The sequence below is a fragment of the Stylophora pistillata genome, chromosome 9 (assembly GCF_964205215.1).
Source record: "Stylophora pistillata chromosome 9, jaStyPist1.2, whole genome shotgun sequence".
In the NCBI taxonomy this organism is placed as follows: Eukaryota; Metazoa; Cnidaria; class Anthozoa; order Scleractinia; family Pocilloporidae; genus Stylophora; species Stylophora pistillata.
The window spans coordinates 29,271,052-29,286,960 of NC_142527.1; the positions used below are offsets into that span (position 1 = coordinate 29,271,052).

The window sequence follows — 15,909 nt, forward strand, 5'->3', positions numbered from 1 at the left end:
TCGTCAGGAAACGGTGAAAACCAGAAATAGCATGTAAATCTAGAGGATCTAAAGAAAGGTCAATGGAATTGGGAAAGGATATTCTATTTATGGCATTTTCACATGCACAGAAGTGGTATTAATTCATCATCAACTCATTCAACTGGAACAGGGATCTTTGGCGCGCATGAAAGAAAATACAGTTATTTATTATTATTTTTATGATTGACCATCTTTTGGCACAGTTGCGGAAAAAAAGATATATTTCTGAAACTACTTGAACTGACAAATATACTACCACTTGAAGGAAAAATTTTGGCTAACGTGTGTGAAATGAACACATTAAATCTGTCAACAACTTGATATTCATTGGAGGCGGATTTTAGAATGACCTTTCCGCTAAAAGCGGGCGCGATCCTTGGCGCCAAAATGAAATCAAAAACAGGGTCGTGTACCATTAAAATGATCGCAAAATTGAGCTTTGAGACTAGTGAGATATATTTTATCGAAAACCTTGTGTATTCTTCGTCTCCTGACGAAATTTCTCTTTTCGGTAATGACTTTTCGAATATTTGATTAACATAATAATTAATTAAGATTTTTAATAACAGTAGACCTTTGTCATTCATATATCACATATATCACAGCATAAGTTAATACAGACCTCTGAGAAAGCATGTCTATGTTTCCATTGGTCGACTGTGAGATAAAACAAGAAATTCGATTGGTGAATTTCGATCCGTGGGCTGATATAAAAACTAAAACCGACACGCTGTGAGAGTTATTTCGAACTCGACTCAGGAGTTATCTGTTGTACAATTTAGCAAATTATTTCAAGATGTCTGGACGCGGAAAAGGCAAAGCCAAGGGAACAAAATCCAAGAGCCGTTCATCCCGAGCCGGACTTCAATTTCCCGTCGGAAGAATCCACCGTCTTTTGAGAAAAGGTAACTACGCCGAACGAGTTGGAGCTGGTGCACCGGTGTACCTTGCTGCCGTCCTTGAGTACTTGTCCGCCGAAATCTTGGAATTGGCGGGCAATGCGGCACGAGACAACAAAAAATCAAGAATCATTCCTCGCCACCTTCAACTCGCAGTACGTAACGACGAAGAACTCAACAAACTCCTGGCTGGAGTCACCATCGCTCAAGGTGGCGTCCTGCCAAACATCCAAGCTGTGCTATTGCCTAAGAAGGCCGATAAGAAAGCTGGAAAGACCTCCTCACAGAGCCAGGAGTATTAAATCTCCTCGAATTCAACAAACAACGGCTCCATTAGGAGCCATCAGCTCCAGCGAAAGTCTTGTTCAACGTGACTCTAAAGCTTACTGTTACTTTGGCGCCAAAATTGTCAAGATACCGTTTGGAATGAACTGAACTGTTTAGTTTCAAATGTACGTAGAGGTCGTAAAAGCTGGAGTTCGCTAACTTTACTTTCTTTAAAAAAGTTTTAGTTATACCATCAGATACAGTCATTTTGCTGCTTCTGAAGATTCTTACATAATGTAAATATCTTAAAATAGTGCATACAGCGTTGTATTTGTTTTCTATCGTCGTTTTAGAATTTGAGATTTTATTTTGAAGTGACATTAAACGATTAAAATGACAGTCATTATTCAAACAATTCTTGCCATTAGAACTGTTTCTTTTAACTGATGTCAAACATGCACATCATGCGAGTCAACCCATGTGTAGCAGTCAACTCACCGTTCCCCATGGGTGACTGCCTTCTACAAGTTTGAATCTGTATGTTGAACCTTTGCAAGATTTGTGACATCCCTGTATCCCATACCTTCTCCAAATAATGCCCTAGTCAGAAAGGATGTGCATAAGAAAGAAGACACAACTAACTTCACTGGCACATGCTGATCAAATTGTTTAAAAGTCTATTTGTTTGGAAGTAATCTAACCCCAAAAACAAAATACAGTTCTCAGTGTGAGCCACATTACCTTGCACAAGCTAACTGAGGCAATAGGGTTGTCCAAGCCACCCTGGTCCAAATGAACATAGTCTCTCTAAGTTGTAGATACTAAAACATGTCCACCATCTTGGAATAGTCAAGCTTTAATGATACTGTGCTACACCAGAGGTATAAACACTTTTAGTTCTACATTATTCTGTTGACATTTTATTAACTATAACATCTATATTCACAAATACAAAGATGTGGCATTATACAATTTTCTTCCTGAGTTCCATCCTGAGTTCCATCCTGTCAGTTTCTGCTCATCAATACATAAAGATGGTACTCCACAGGAGAAGGTAGAAACCACGAAATTTAAAAATTGAAATAAAAATTGAATTAATAAATAAGAGACCATTTGTAGCAGAGGTTGAGTAGTTGCCACAACCCATTACAACCAACTACATTTATCTAGCCCCTATATGTTTAACTGCACAGCATACAGATTGAGCTTTCTGTGGGCATTCTTGCACAACATGATTAGGGGTCAAACTCTTTCCAAAATAAATTTTAACGAATGCTTTCCAAGATGTACAACATCATAATGGGAAACATCTTGATAACAATCTCATTTGAAAGGGAAACCTAAATTAGACTTGACTCCATCTCAACCTGTGGGTAAAAAATTACAAAGGGAAGTCATAATGATACAAAGTAGATTAGTCAATATACAGACAAAGGCTCAGTATTCCTAGGTCAGATAATTCCAAATCATAGCAAAATTGAGGAAAAGATTACCAACATGCTGTCAACAGTTGGCCGACTGTTGGCAGAAGATTTTCATAAAAGGCGGTAAACGACAGTTGGCCAACAGCCGGCCGAAAGTCGACCAACAGTTAATCAAAAGTCGGCCGACAGTTTTTTGGGGAGCTGTTCTTCACTTTTCCTTATCAACTTCCAATCATTAAAAATATTTTGTTGTTTCTTATGCCCTAGCAGCCAATCTGGAGATCAAGAAAAACACAAAACCACAATCTCATTACCCCTCCCACTTACTGTTGAGTTATCTCCTGTCTGACTTGCATAGTTCCCTTGGCAAAACAATAGTTCTGAATTTGACAGTATCCTAGTTCTGATCTCAAACAAAACTGCAACAACTAGTTGAAATATTCATAGAGCAAGCCTTGTTTTTTTTATACCTCGCCCTCAACTGATTCAGCATCTGGACTTTCATATTCATCAGTCTCATCTTCAATTTCTTCTGCTGAATCATCATCATCCTCAATCTCGTCATCATCTTCATCAAGTCTCTTATGAATGATATCAAGATATCAAGAGTGACCAAAGATTCAAAATAAGTGATTGCAGAGTAGACTTTTAAGTCATTCTTACCAAAATTTTAACTATTTAGTTCCTCAACCCATTCCAATTCATCATGGGAAAAAATTATTTCTTTGAAAACCAGTATTTTTCTCTTTGAGACAAGTGGGCTTAATTTGAAAAATATTTAGCTAGTTGACCCTGTCACTTCTAAGATCTAAAAATTCATTCTCACTACTACCTGTCTTACATTTTGCTTTGAGAATTTAATGTTAAATCAGACAATATCTCCTAATTAACATCACTATCTCCTCTCCAGACCTTTCTGCTACTCATATGTCGACATTGGGTGGAGAAGTAACTTATTGGTCAACCCCCCTGCAGTAAAATGGTTAGCATCTAAAATATGGTGAGGCCTTTACTTACTGCCTCCAAACCCAAAATGTTGTGGAGTATATGTGTACCAAGTCCCACAGTAGAGAACTTTTCGTAGTGTCCTGTCACTTAGACTGTCTCCCTGACTTAACACTGTAATTTCATCCCAAATATCTTGTATCCTTTCAAATCAGACATTTTTTTTTTTGGGGGGGGGGGGGATCTCCTCAGACAAGACTTCAGTTTTAAAGGCAAGTTGGTACACATATCATACATAATGAATAAATAACAACCTCACCTCCTGCCTGTCTTTGGTTTTATTGGTACCGACTGGAGGAATATCAAAGCCCTTTTCTGCAATCCTTTTTAGCTGCCATAGAAATGTCCACTGTTATACAGTAATATATCAAAAAATATTTCATTTATTGCACCAGCAAACCCATAGGAACCTAAAAACAACATCTCGCACTTCCTAAAAATTGCAGGCTATTGCGTTCATGACACCATCAGAATATAAAGGTATCCTTCTGTGTACATTTACAGTTACATCAAAATTTAGCTGTAAGTTTCTCTCAACGCTTTCTATTCGCAGATCTTAGTTTCTGTACTTTGATCATATTATTCAGTTCTTCAAAATTTTTCTTCCTACTTGGGTTTCCGAGGATCAAAGGGAAACTTGCACATTGTCGTTTTAAGTAATTTTACATTAATTTATAATTCCGTTGATATAAAAAAAACTATTTTCAAAACTACTCGTTTGTTTTGGTACAAGCAGAGAAAAAAAATCTCTAGCAACAAACCGAAGCAGCGTATTCTTCCTCTTCTTTCGCTAAGGCAGCGTCATCGTCTGATCTCTTTTCCAAAGTGAACCACAGATTGTCCGCAACTCGGGGAAGAAGAGATGGAAATGTTGCTGATGAGGTCGCCATCTTTGATGTTTTGAAATACTCCCATGAATTTACCGCTGACACGGTTCGGCTCTCTCTCTCTCTCTCTCTCTCTCTCTCTCTCTCTCTCTCTCTCTCTCTCTCTCTCTCTCTCTCCTCTCGACGTCACGGGTTCGAGGAGGGAGTAAATTTTCCTGACCGAGTGTCTCGCTGTACCGTGGACCTTGGACAGATTTTGAACTTAGTGTTACCCAGTCTTCATCATGTTGGTACAAATCCCTTTGGTTAGGAGGCAGAGTGCTCTGCCACTAAACCAAAAGACTAAAGGTTATTACCTGGAAATTGACTGATAATGTGATGCACTGCTGCCACAAGAACCAGAAGTTGGTTAGGATGAATGGGGCATGCATCCAGTATGTGCCTTATTCCTTGTTATGTTACAAAAAGAGAAACATTTTGTCGCAGCACAGATTGCAGCAGAGGATCTCATTCCTAGTTTTTCCATCAGTAACTGATAAGACAAGATATTAAGTGGGTGTACTTTGGGCAAAAATGCTGGCTGACTTTTCTGCTGTGCTGTGTTAAATCTGTATTTGGTCAAAATCTCAAACATAGCTTGATTTGGACACTTTCAAAAAGCTGCTGTTTAATAAAAGCTTAATTTGCAAAAGGGAGACTTCAGTTATAGAGTTTGCAAAAGGTTCTTGGTGTTATCATATACTAATTCAAGGCAATATTTCAAGAATTATTTCATTATATGTAATGTAATGAATACTAACAATGTTATCACATAAAAGCTACTTCATTCTAATTGACTTAACAAATTATTGAGTGCATTTAGATAATTTCAACAAGCTTTAAAAATGCTATTTTTTTAGTTGCTATTTCTTAACCTTAATATACATTACACTATGCTAAATTAAAAAAATTGTACAAACATCACATTTTTCTGAAATGTGTCCATCATTGAATTTCAAAACACCACTCTAAGAGAAAACTTGACAGGCAAAAAAATTTATAACCTTTCTCTATGTAAATGTTTTGTATTCTTTCATTCACATGTCGCATACTGCACATTTTAAATAAGCTTTTAGGCATATATGTAAAGATTTATACTGTAAAAACATAACTGTTGCTTTCTGTAACAATTATTCTTTTCATGGTTACAATAACAACACTTTAAAATATTCAATACCTTCAACATGTAGATATTTCACTGTTAGTTGTACAATCTAAGCATGGAACAGAATCAGTATTTATCTCTGATTAATTTAAACTGCCTCGTGTACTGAGCACCTATTGATGAAAATAAACTTAAAGTAATTGTCTCATGAAGCAAAAGATAAAAGATTTCACTCCAATTTCTCTTCACCCTTTAACTTCCAAGATCTGATGGTTAATTCTCCTCTCTAGCTGCTACACATTTTCTTGTAAATTAGTTATGAGAACCTGGTGTTAGATCAAGATAACTTCTACCTGATAATTTTGAGTATTCTCATTACCTGTTTGCTGGACAATGTATGCATATGGTAGAGAGAAGTAACGTGCTAATTACTTCTGGGAGTTGAAGGATGAAGAGTAACTGCATTCAAGCTCCTATTTACCTCTCTTGTATAATGCAAACTTCCCTGACAGAAAATTACAAATCAACTTCAGAGAGATCAGCCTCCCTTCTTTTTAAACCAATACTGAGACTAACAGAGCTGAAGAGATGACCTAACAAGTAACAAACTATGTCTGAAAGATTTCATACAATCATCTCTCCTTATCTGAAATAGAATCTGTCAGTGAATTTTATTACACGACTTGGGCAGTCAGAGGGCCAATAACTAAAATCAACCAATCAAAATGCTCTATTGCCGGTCCAATATTCTCTAAGTATTGGACCGGGCACTGTCCCGAATGGTTCCGAATGATACTACACTTGTGTCCCTTTGAACTTCAGTCCTATAATAAATCTCTTATTAACCAAGCTTGCTCGGGACCGTACTGGAAGAATATCGGCTCTCTGTCTTTTTTGTATGGACCTCACCGCGCTTGGTCCGTACTGTCAAGACCTCAGGCCGATATTCTCCCAGTACGGCCCTCGCGCTTGGTTAATAAGATATATATATTCCACAGGATTAGACCCTGCCTGAAAATTGATCCTTTTCAAATTGTGTTGCATTAACAGAGACCATAAATTTGCCACAAAAAAAAACTAGCGTAAAAGGTTGGTACAGCAGTGTGCTCCGTTGTGTCAAGAGCAAACAAAACCTTTTTTCCACTTAGTAATTTAGCTACTAAAATGTGAAAGCCAAGCACAAAGCCCACAGTAACAACAGTTAGATTTTCGTTTCCATGGACTCATTTGAACCCCTTGAATTTCCCAGTTTTCCCTCTCGGGATTTGGACGAACCAGCACCAGAGGCACTTCCACCAAGCTGTTTAATGCCAGAGAAAAATCCACGTTTTTCACCTTGACTTTTAAGCTTGCCAATCACCTTTCCACGTTTTCCCTGACCACTGGAAGTGAATGCACTTTTACCCTTTTGCTTCATTTTGTGGAGCAAGGTAAACTGCTTTTGTTTGCTGGATGGAGAAGGCACAGTTGCAACAGTTACCACATCATCTTCCACAAGAGAGGTTCCGACAGGTTTCTCTGTGTAAGGGGGAGGTTTCACTACATCCAATTCGGATGTGTAGGGTGGGCAGGCCCTATTCCATGGCTCCTTGATAGGCTGAACAGTGTGCAAGTCATGGAAGCTGGCAGAGTAACGCCTTTCTTCAAGAATTTCTCCATTTGATCCAAGGGTATGAGTTGAACCTGGTGCTAGAAGTTCCTTTCTTGAAGCAGCAGGAGATTCAGAACTATTTGAGGATGAAACACTGTCTGATCTTTGTGGCTTCTCTGCCAGGCTACTGTTTGAGACCGTGCTGCTACTTTCTGATTGTGCTGATGATAGCTTTCTCTTCAATGTACTGGTAAAATTACCATCATTCAATCTCATCACGCTAAAAGCCTCCAGAACTTTGGTCACTCTTGTATGACCTGCAAAAACAGAAGAGAACCAAAATATTTTTTTTTCTAACCATTTTCACTGCATTACTGCAGTAGAGTAGGACTAGAAGGGAACATATGCGAACCATGCGAGTGGTCCACCCAATAAACCCCACCCATCCTACCCCTAACCCTGTAGGAGACGGGACCTCCATTTATTCGTCCCTATCCGAGAAGACTAGAATATCTAACCATTTCTTGATGTTATAGAAAGGTAGCATATTCTTCTCATCTATTTCAAGACCTTGAGTGTTGGTCCAGCTGGGGCTTGAACCCTCGACCTCCCGCACAGCAGTCCAGCGCTCTATCCATTGAGCTAACCACGAGGTGGTTCAATTAAAAAAGAAAAATTCTCCATCTATACACAACTACCAAGATTGTAAAATGGATAAAATAAATACATTAACCTATTGACGTCCAGTGCGCCTGTATGCGCCCATGGGGACCCACACCCTTTCTACGTCTTGTGACGTCATCACTTTTAACCCTGGAGCACGACTTTGAGCACGTACTTGAACAGGTTGAAAATATCTTACAAATGATACCAGAGTGAGCGCAATTGAGTGAAGGAGATTGGAGAAATAGCCAAAAAACCATGTAACTTTGACCTGAAAATCTGCACGAAAATCTTGTTCCATTACCCACCTACCTTTCTGAGCATGTGCTTTGAAAATAATGAGTAGTTTCCTAAAGAATCTCTACACCAAAATGAAGCCTACTAAATTTCCAGCAAGTGAGGAGAAACTTCAGGCAAGGAGAGGGGAAACAAAGGGCAGGAGAAAGAGAGAAAAGTAAAAGTCGTAAGTGGGGCATTACTTTTCAATCTCAAAATTTTGCTTTCTGTGCGTGCCTGAGATTTTCAGGCTGCCATTTTGCATTTGGATTGAAAGGCCATCGAGTGTATGAGCTGTCAAGGGGTTTTTGGTAAGTTTGAGCTTTTAAAACCACAACAGTGACCCGAAATCTGCTCGACTAGCTTCAAAACACAGTTTTCCACAAAAGCTGCAGCCATTAATGGGTTAACAACCAGTAGTTTTTCTTCAAAGTCAACTTTTGTATAAATTAAAGTATTCCAAAGTGAGATTAGTCTTTTAACGTCCAAGATCTGATTGCTAATTCTCCCCTCAAAATGGTACACATTTCCTTGTCAACTAGTTATGAGAATTTGATATTAGATCAAGATAAGAACTTCTAACCAATAAGTTTGAGTATTCTCGTTACCTGTTTACTGTATAATGCATGGATATTCCAAGGAGAAGTTATATGTTAATCATCTCTGGGAATTAAAGGATTAAGGTGTAAATAATGCTCTGACTTTTTCCCGAAATTTTTTTTTGTAATCAACATGTCAATTCTTGGATTTTAAGAAAAAGGACTTGCATATATGGGAAAGTGACATCAATTTGACAGTACCAACTAAGGAACAAATTTTATTCAACATACCAAAATGCTATCTACTGTAATCTGGTGCTTACCAGCTTCGTGAGCAACTTGCATCGGACTTCTTCCCAGCTTATCAGCATGATTCATGTTTGCATTATGCTCCAGCAACATTTGCACAACTTCATCATGACCTTCTTGTGATGCGATACAAAGGGCTGTAGCTCCTTCTTGGGACATTTTGTCCACTTTTGCTCCCTTTTGAATTAACAACTGCACAATAGAAACATGGCCCTTCCATGATGCTGACATCAAAGCTGTGCGTCCTTCGCAATCTGCATGATTAATAGCTGCACCTCTGTTACTAAAGAGCTCCACAAGCTCATAAGCTCCCTTCCACGCTACTGCTTGAAGAGGTGTCCTTCCTTCCATGTCCCTGCAGTCAACAAAAGCTCCAAGATCCAACAACAGTTCCACCATCTGCTTGTTTTCCTCTATGGAAACGGCAAACAGTGGTGTGCGTCCAAGACTGTCCTGATGATTGACATCTCCTCCAAGATTTACTAGATGCTGGATGCATTCCTCATGCCCTTCCATGGCTGCAAAATGCAATGCTGTGCGACCATCAGAAGACGCCTGTTCAATGGGTGCACCATGCTCAATTAGTGCTGACACAACATCAACTTGGCCTTCCTGTGCTGCTAACATCAGAGCAGACCTACCATCAGGATCAACTGCATTGACATCAAGGTTTGTAGCAAGAAGAGAACAAACTACGTCTTTGTACCCTGTAATAGAAAAATGTGCATCATGGTTGACACATTCATGCTATAAACATACTACAAACCCAGTCTAATTGCATTGTACAAAGGTTTTAAAGTTATTAGTAGCAATATCATTTTTGAAATAAGTATCAGAAAACTACATTGTAGAGTACAATGTAAAATGCAGTATTGTAGAATAGGTATTTTGCAACAAAATCTTTAAAACCAGAAAAATTAATTATAAAAAAATTAGAAAAAAAAAAAAAAAAAAAGAGAAAATTTTGGCAGCTATTGCAAAGCTCCCTTAAAATGGTTAATGACTTTCTTAGGCAAGGATTTGTTATATTAATCTAACATTAAACTCTCTTGAATACTTTATATAGAAATAAGGAAATACATAACAGTAGATGGGAGAATAACCAATCATGTATTGGGAATTAACAGATTAACATCATATGATTGCTGATTGCCACCAATATCTTCAACTGATCCTTGTGGCCTTTAAATTGCCAAATATTGCATTAAGTTGCTCTCTCAGGCAAACCCACTTCTAAACAATATCATGACCTGTTTCATCTGTAGCAACTTAATTCACTCAAAAATGGCTTTGTCGGGTAAAAATGAAGTATAAGACGATCTGGAATGTTCTTGGTGATGTTCAAGGCTCAGGTCTACTTCATTTACAAAAACTAGACAGACCTAAAAAGTCAATTGAAACACCTGCCCACCAAACAGGGTTAAATCTTCACACCCCAAGGCTGTGCTCCAAGAAAAACTGAAGGGAGCCCAGCACTCTGAAACCTCAAAATACAGGATACCCAACATATGTTTTTATATGAATAAACTAAAATTTCCAAGTCGCCCAAGAGCAAAACTAAGGTGTCAGGGGCCACCAGGCACTGCTAGACCACAGCCCTGCACCCCAACATCCATATGAATATTCTCCATACTGTTCTCTATACATTTCTCAAGGTGCTGACAAGGTGAATTTGTTTAACAATCAAGAGCTCCTTTAGCTGGTGATCAATTCCTTTATTCTCCTGACCTTAATGTTTGATTCAAGGGGTGATATTGTAAGGAGAAGTTAGATGCCTGTCACAACATACTAGAGCTGTTTCAAGAATCTTTTATTTTATTACAGAAACATTACCTTGATTGGCAGCTACCATCAATGGGTTCCAGCCACTATGGTCTGGACGGAACATTGAAAATGTTGGTGACATCCAGGTCAAGGGATCAGGTTTCCTATCTGAAGTAACAATTAAATTGAAAAGCTGGTACATTTATTTCGTCTTAAAGGATTGAGTAACCTGCATAATATTTATAGATCCAACGACCATATAAAGCATTAACTTCTCTTAATTTTCCAGGACCTTTTCAATGATTTTAGTTACCTAGAATCAAGAGATCCTTTCCAAACAAGTGAAAAACAATAATTTAGTGAAGGCATTCATTACTTGATCTTCTAAAAAATATGCAATTTTCATTTATCACCATGACTCAACCTCAGATTCCAAGAGTATTAAGGTTTTCTAAGACACATGGGAACCTGGTTAAAGAGAGAAGATTGATATCTATGGTTACTACCTGCTACAAGAACAATTATTGTAAATTAAAAGAGAACCAACCTTCTGAAGTTGCCAAAAGCAAATCAACAATATCGCAATGACCATTAGCAGCTGCTGCAAACAGAGGTGTCCGTCCATTTCTGTCCCAGTGTCCTGTGTCTGCCCCGGCTTTGACCAGCAACTTGGCCACATTGTAATATCCCTCTAGAGCAGCAACACATAGTGGTGTTAAGCCATCAAAATCAGGATGATCAACATGTGCACCGCACCTTAATAGAAGGTCAACAACAGCTTCGTGATTCTCACTTGATGAAACACAGAGAACTGTTACAGCTAAAGCAGTTCTTCCATCATTGTCTGCATGATTTATCTCTCCTTTATGATCCAGCAGTATTTCTACAACTTTCTTATGACCCATGTAAGCTGCAGCAATCAATGCTGTCCTTCCTTCTTTGTCAGTAAGATTAGGGTTTGCCCCACGCTGAAGTAGTTGTAAAACAACATCACTGTGACCACCCCACGATGCACCGCGTAATGCGGTACGTTTATCATCATCAGCCAAGTCCACTTCAGCAGAGTGATCCAGAAGAACAGACACAACATCAGTGTGCCCACCTGACGCTGCAGCCCTCAATGCAGTGCATCCATCATCAGCACAGTGATTAACTGATGCACCGCAGTTCACAAGAAGGTACACAATTTCATTATGACCTTGCCTTGATGCTAACATTAGTGGAGACTGTCCAGATGTGTCTGAAAAGTTGACATTTGCACCGTGTTTGATAAGAAGTCGTACTACGTCAACATTACCATTGAATGCAGCATTGCATAGCAATGTTCTACCGGAACTGTCAACCCGATCAACAGATGTTCCTTTCTCCAACAGAGCTTTGACAGAATCTTCTGTCTCTGGTGCAAAGGGAAGCAAAGCAGCTTGTTCTTCAAGTTCATTAACCTTGGCACCAGCATTTAGTAATAGCTGTGCAACCTCTTGATTCAGGGCATCTGTGTTAAGTTGGATGTCTGAGATTTGAGTTCCACTCCACAGAAGCCATAGAGCAAGGTGGTCTTGTGTGAAAAACTCCCTAAAAGATGCACGGCTCAAGTGGAAGGCAAGTTGGTGTGGATGGGCCAGCTGTTGTTTCTGAGAGAGTTGAGTATAGTGCAATGCTAGCATGGCATGCCCATCTGCTGGATTGCAAAGAAACTTTGGTGTGCAATGCTTTGCATCCAAGAGCCACTCAGCAAAGGACAGATGGGATATGCTTTTCACACCATTGTGATCAGTGAGAATGTGATGTGACATCAAGTCAAGAGTTTCCAAAAAGTCTTCCATAGTTAGATCTGTGTCTTTTGTCCAGACTGCATAGAACACTTCAGAGTCAGTAAGAGGCCTTTGAGCTGCTAAAATAACATTCAAGACCAACCTGATCTTGTCAACTTGTTCCTCTGTGAATAACCTGTTACAAAGCCACAGGTACAGACCAGACAAAGTGCCTGGAATTTCCTGGGTCTCATCTAGGGTAAAAAATTCATCTACCACTCCATCTAACAATTTTTCCAAATAAAGAAGACAACCGTTGCTTTTGATGTGAAGCTGGTTAAATGCTTCGGCCGTTTCTCGGGTTAGGTGTTTTCTCAAACTGGGCTCGTCGTCTAAGCGATTCAAAATGTACTGTTGAATGTCCTTAACCACATGCGCCTTCCGAAGATCGTCTAAAGTAAACTTTCGAAATCCTGTGAACATTCTAGTGACTGTTTTCGATTGCTTTCTTGCACTGACCACCAGAAAGAGCCAAGAAGGGAGTAAATCGTGGTGTGTGGCCATTAATTCAGCAACAGTTCGGCTGCCAGATGCAACGCCGGAATCGAAAGAATGTAGGTAAGATTCATCAATGGCGTCCACCAAGACCAAGAAGATTTCTTGAGGCGGTGGAAGCGAATTAAGAGGCAGTAGTATACCTTCTTTAAAAGAACGATCTGGATTTCGAATACACTGTTCACTTTTAAGGTGATTTTGAATTTGGGGGTCGTTGAATTTAGCAGCGTACGCCTTCAGCTCCTCTGCTTTAGCGAGCTGCCTCGCAAGACTTAATATGAAGTCTGCAACAGAAACAGAAATTGCATTTTGGGCTTGGCAGAAATGAGAAGCAACAACCTTCTTCGCCAACTCCGTTTGAACACCATCTTCAGTTGTCGGACACACAAGTTCTCGTAAAATTGTTGTTTTTCCCGAGCCGGGTCCTCCTAAAATAAAAGCCCCTTTCGTTTTAGTATCTTCTTGCTGTTTTCTCCGTTCAACACAAGCTTGGATTTTTTCAAACACCCATTCTCGGCAATAGAACGTTCTACAGTCGCGGCCATTCTGCGCCATGATTTACTTCTCGTTCTCGTCCCTCAGAACAACACTACTTGTCAAAGAATGTTAAACATGTTTTAAAAGTAGTGCAAAGCCAGAGGACATTGTCAACGTCCGAAATTCCATTTAGATCGACGGTTTTTTCTTGAACCGGGTCCCCTGGGAACTGATATCGATTTATATTGTATGAAAATTTGACGTGTTCTTGATAAGTTGTCATTTACTGTTGTGCCCCAGTGCGTCAGATATTGGCCTCAGGCATGTTCTCTGCGGATTATCGCTGTTTGCCTTCGCTAAGTCAGTTCAAAGTGAGCAAACTTGGTTCTTTGCAAGCCGATTGACGCTGTCGTGGCAAATATTTTTATCGCGAGAATACCATGAGGGTGCCATAAGAAAAGTTGTACACGCTCTTGTTCTTGTTGGGGTTTGTTAACAGTCATGAGATAATAGAAATCGGACACCATGGAAGCGTCATGATTGTAAAGTTAATTTCAAAACTAGAAATTCGATTGGTTAATTAGTTGCGACCTTGCTTACACAAAAGACCACAAAGCCCTTGCAAGCGGTGTACACAAATAGTTTTTAAGGGTGCTGATTTGTAAATATTGTCCCAAACTATTCATTCTGAAAACTGAGCTTTTGTTCAAAACAGGATAATGTCCTCAATCTGTTTTGTTCTGTTAAAAGGAAAACAAATCCCTTAAGAATTTTCCCGCGTCTAAGAACATTGAATTTCGAGAAGCTTACATAAAAGATAAATGTGAGGGTGATTTTGAAAAGCTCTTCAGATGGTTTGACATGAGTACTTATTTTATCAGCAAAGTCTTTATTTGAGTCCGATTTTCTGGCGCCTCGTTTAATAATCGGAAATGAAGTGGATATCATAGAATATGGGGAAAAGCATTCAATCAAAATTGTTCTAAGCCAATATTTCCAATTTTAAATGACCATAAAAAAGAGAGAGAGATGTTCTGGAACGGTTGCCAAAATATGTCTATGTAGATTCTCTTTGCATATTGAGTTAAGTGGATGTGTTTTAACTAATAAAAATTTTGTTCCACGATTAGTCCAAAATTGCCGGAATGAAGCAGAGTTATTTTATGGAAGTGCTATGCCGTCGAATTTTTTTTCCACAGAAATATGATATTTTGGGGATAGGTAACTAACTAGTGATTAATTAGGGTTCGCTGAGATTGACCTATTTACGAGATGTCGGAAGATCTATAATGCGAGACATTAGCTACATCCTGAAGGGGAAAAAACGATAAAGCTGTCCAAGTGCTGTCTGTTAGAGAAGAAACAGAGGATATTCTGTTCTAAAGAGAAATACACACATGTATACCTTTAAAGATTTTAGAAGTCTTTTTAGCGCAATGAAAGCAGGTAAACAAAATCAGCTGAAGTCCTCCAGACGAAAGCATATGTATACAGAAAGTAAAGAGACAATTAATTTAGGTCAATCGAATTAAGAAAGGTTTCTCCAAAAATGTCTCCAATCCCGACTAGGGTACTGGGGACAAGTTGGTGAATATTTGTGTTTCATTCCCAGACCTCTTGACCGCGTGACATCCGGGTATGTTGTCAGGACTAAAATTATTAAAACGTCGAAGGATTCATCAACAAATGCTATTTTTAAACTTGTTTTTTACGCCATCATGGACCAAATATTGAGGGGAATCGCAAGTTCAGATCACGTTGAAAGCGTCAAGAAGTCTCTTATTCAACAGCTGGTCTCAAAACTCAATGGGAATGTCCCAGAGGATCAAAACAGATCTATCTTTGAAATTGGAACTGAATGGATGATAGATGAAAACTCGCAATTTTTGAATGAAACTGGTCGACTTTTGCTCACCACATGGGCTAAACGCCAAAAAGATGTCTTTCAGAAGTATTTTACAGAAAGTTTCCTTCTATCTTTTCTTGCTGAGCGCGAAAATTTATCTGTGAGTTTTGTGGATTATCTACGCACCTCCCTTGATCTTGTTCAACACACACCACAGATATTTTCAATGTACACAGTAATTCGCCACAGGGCTCATATCTGGGCGGAAAAGAATTTGAATACGGACTTCTGTGCGGCTGTGGCACGTCTTCTCATCGAGTATAACCACTGTTGGCCGGTTGGCGAAAATCTACTCCAGTTTAACCTGTCACTGATTAGAGCTTTAAGCAAAACTGAACTGCCGAAAACTTCAAAAGAGGAAATGACGGCATGTATTCAAAATGGTGCAGTCATTGGGGCTCTCTTGAATAAGATGTGGACAAAGAATAAACCCCTGCTATTTCCAGTTTTAACTGAGATTTTTAAGATTATTTCCAAAGTGGGAGATAGTC

General features: G+C 39.0%; 4 protein-coding genes across 5 annotated transcripts in view; 2 read left to right on the plus strand and 2 right to left on the minus strand.

The window, feature by feature from the left end:
* Positions 1 to 817: 817 nt before the first annotated feature.
* Positions 818 to 1,586, plus strand: LOC111339046 (histone H2A). Its single transcript, XM_022945628.2, has one exon. The coding sequence runs from the start codon at positions 818 to 820 to the stop codon at positions 1,220 to 1,222; it is 405 nt and encodes a 134-aa protein (XP_022801363.1). The 3' UTR covers positions 1,223 to 1,586.
* Positions 1,587 to 2,027: 441 nt separating this feature from the next.
* Positions 2,028 to 4,567, minus strand: LOC111339057 (anaphase-promoting complex subunit 15). 2 transcript variants are annotated; one of them, XM_088734361.1, is made up of 4 exons: positions 4,378 to 4,567; positions 3,876 to 3,965; positions 3,082 to 3,192; positions 2,028 to 2,554 (listed from the first exon to the last, which is right to left on the minus strand). In XM_088734361.1, exons 1-4 carry the CDS (start codon positions 4,504 to 4,506, stop codon positions 2,528 to 2,530), a joined length of 357 nt encoding a protein of 118 aa, XP_088590487.1. In that variant the 5' UTR covers positions 4,507 to 4,567; the 3' UTR covers positions 2,028 to 2,527. The 2 variants fall into 2 exon arrangements, with proteins under 2 accessions (XP_088590487.1, XP_022801368.1); XM_022945633.2 differs by having other exon boundaries at positions 3,876 to 3,947; positions 4,378 to 4,553.
* Positions 4,568 to 5,090: 523 nt separating this feature from the next.
* Positions 5,091 to 14,023, minus strand: LOC111339151 (uncharacterized). The gene is made up of 4 exons (XM_022945745.2): positions 11,277 to 14,023; positions 10,799 to 10,897; positions 8,980 to 9,672; positions 5,091 to 7,495 (listed from the first exon to the last, which is right to left on the minus strand). The coding sequence occupies exons 1-4, from the start codon at positions 13,588 to 13,590 to the stop codon at positions 6,789 to 6,791; spliced, it is 3,813 nt and encodes a 1,270-aa protein (XP_022801480.1). The 5' UTR covers positions 13,591 to 14,023; the 3' UTR covers positions 5,091 to 6,788.
* A 1,129-nt stretch (positions 14,024 to 15,152) lies between these two features.
* LOC111338231 (ubiquitin carboxyl-terminal hydrolase 38) overlaps positions 15,153 to 15,909 on the plus strand; it is an 8,816-nt gene continuing 8,059 nt past the window's right edge. Inside the window, exon 1 of the mRNA XM_022944675.2 lies at positions 15,153 to 15,909. This exon is cut by the window's right edge and continues 251 nt beyond it. Within this exon, the coding sequence (XP_022800410.1) occupies positions 15,231 to 15,909 (679 nt within the window). The 5' untranslated portion in view covers positions 15,153 to 15,230.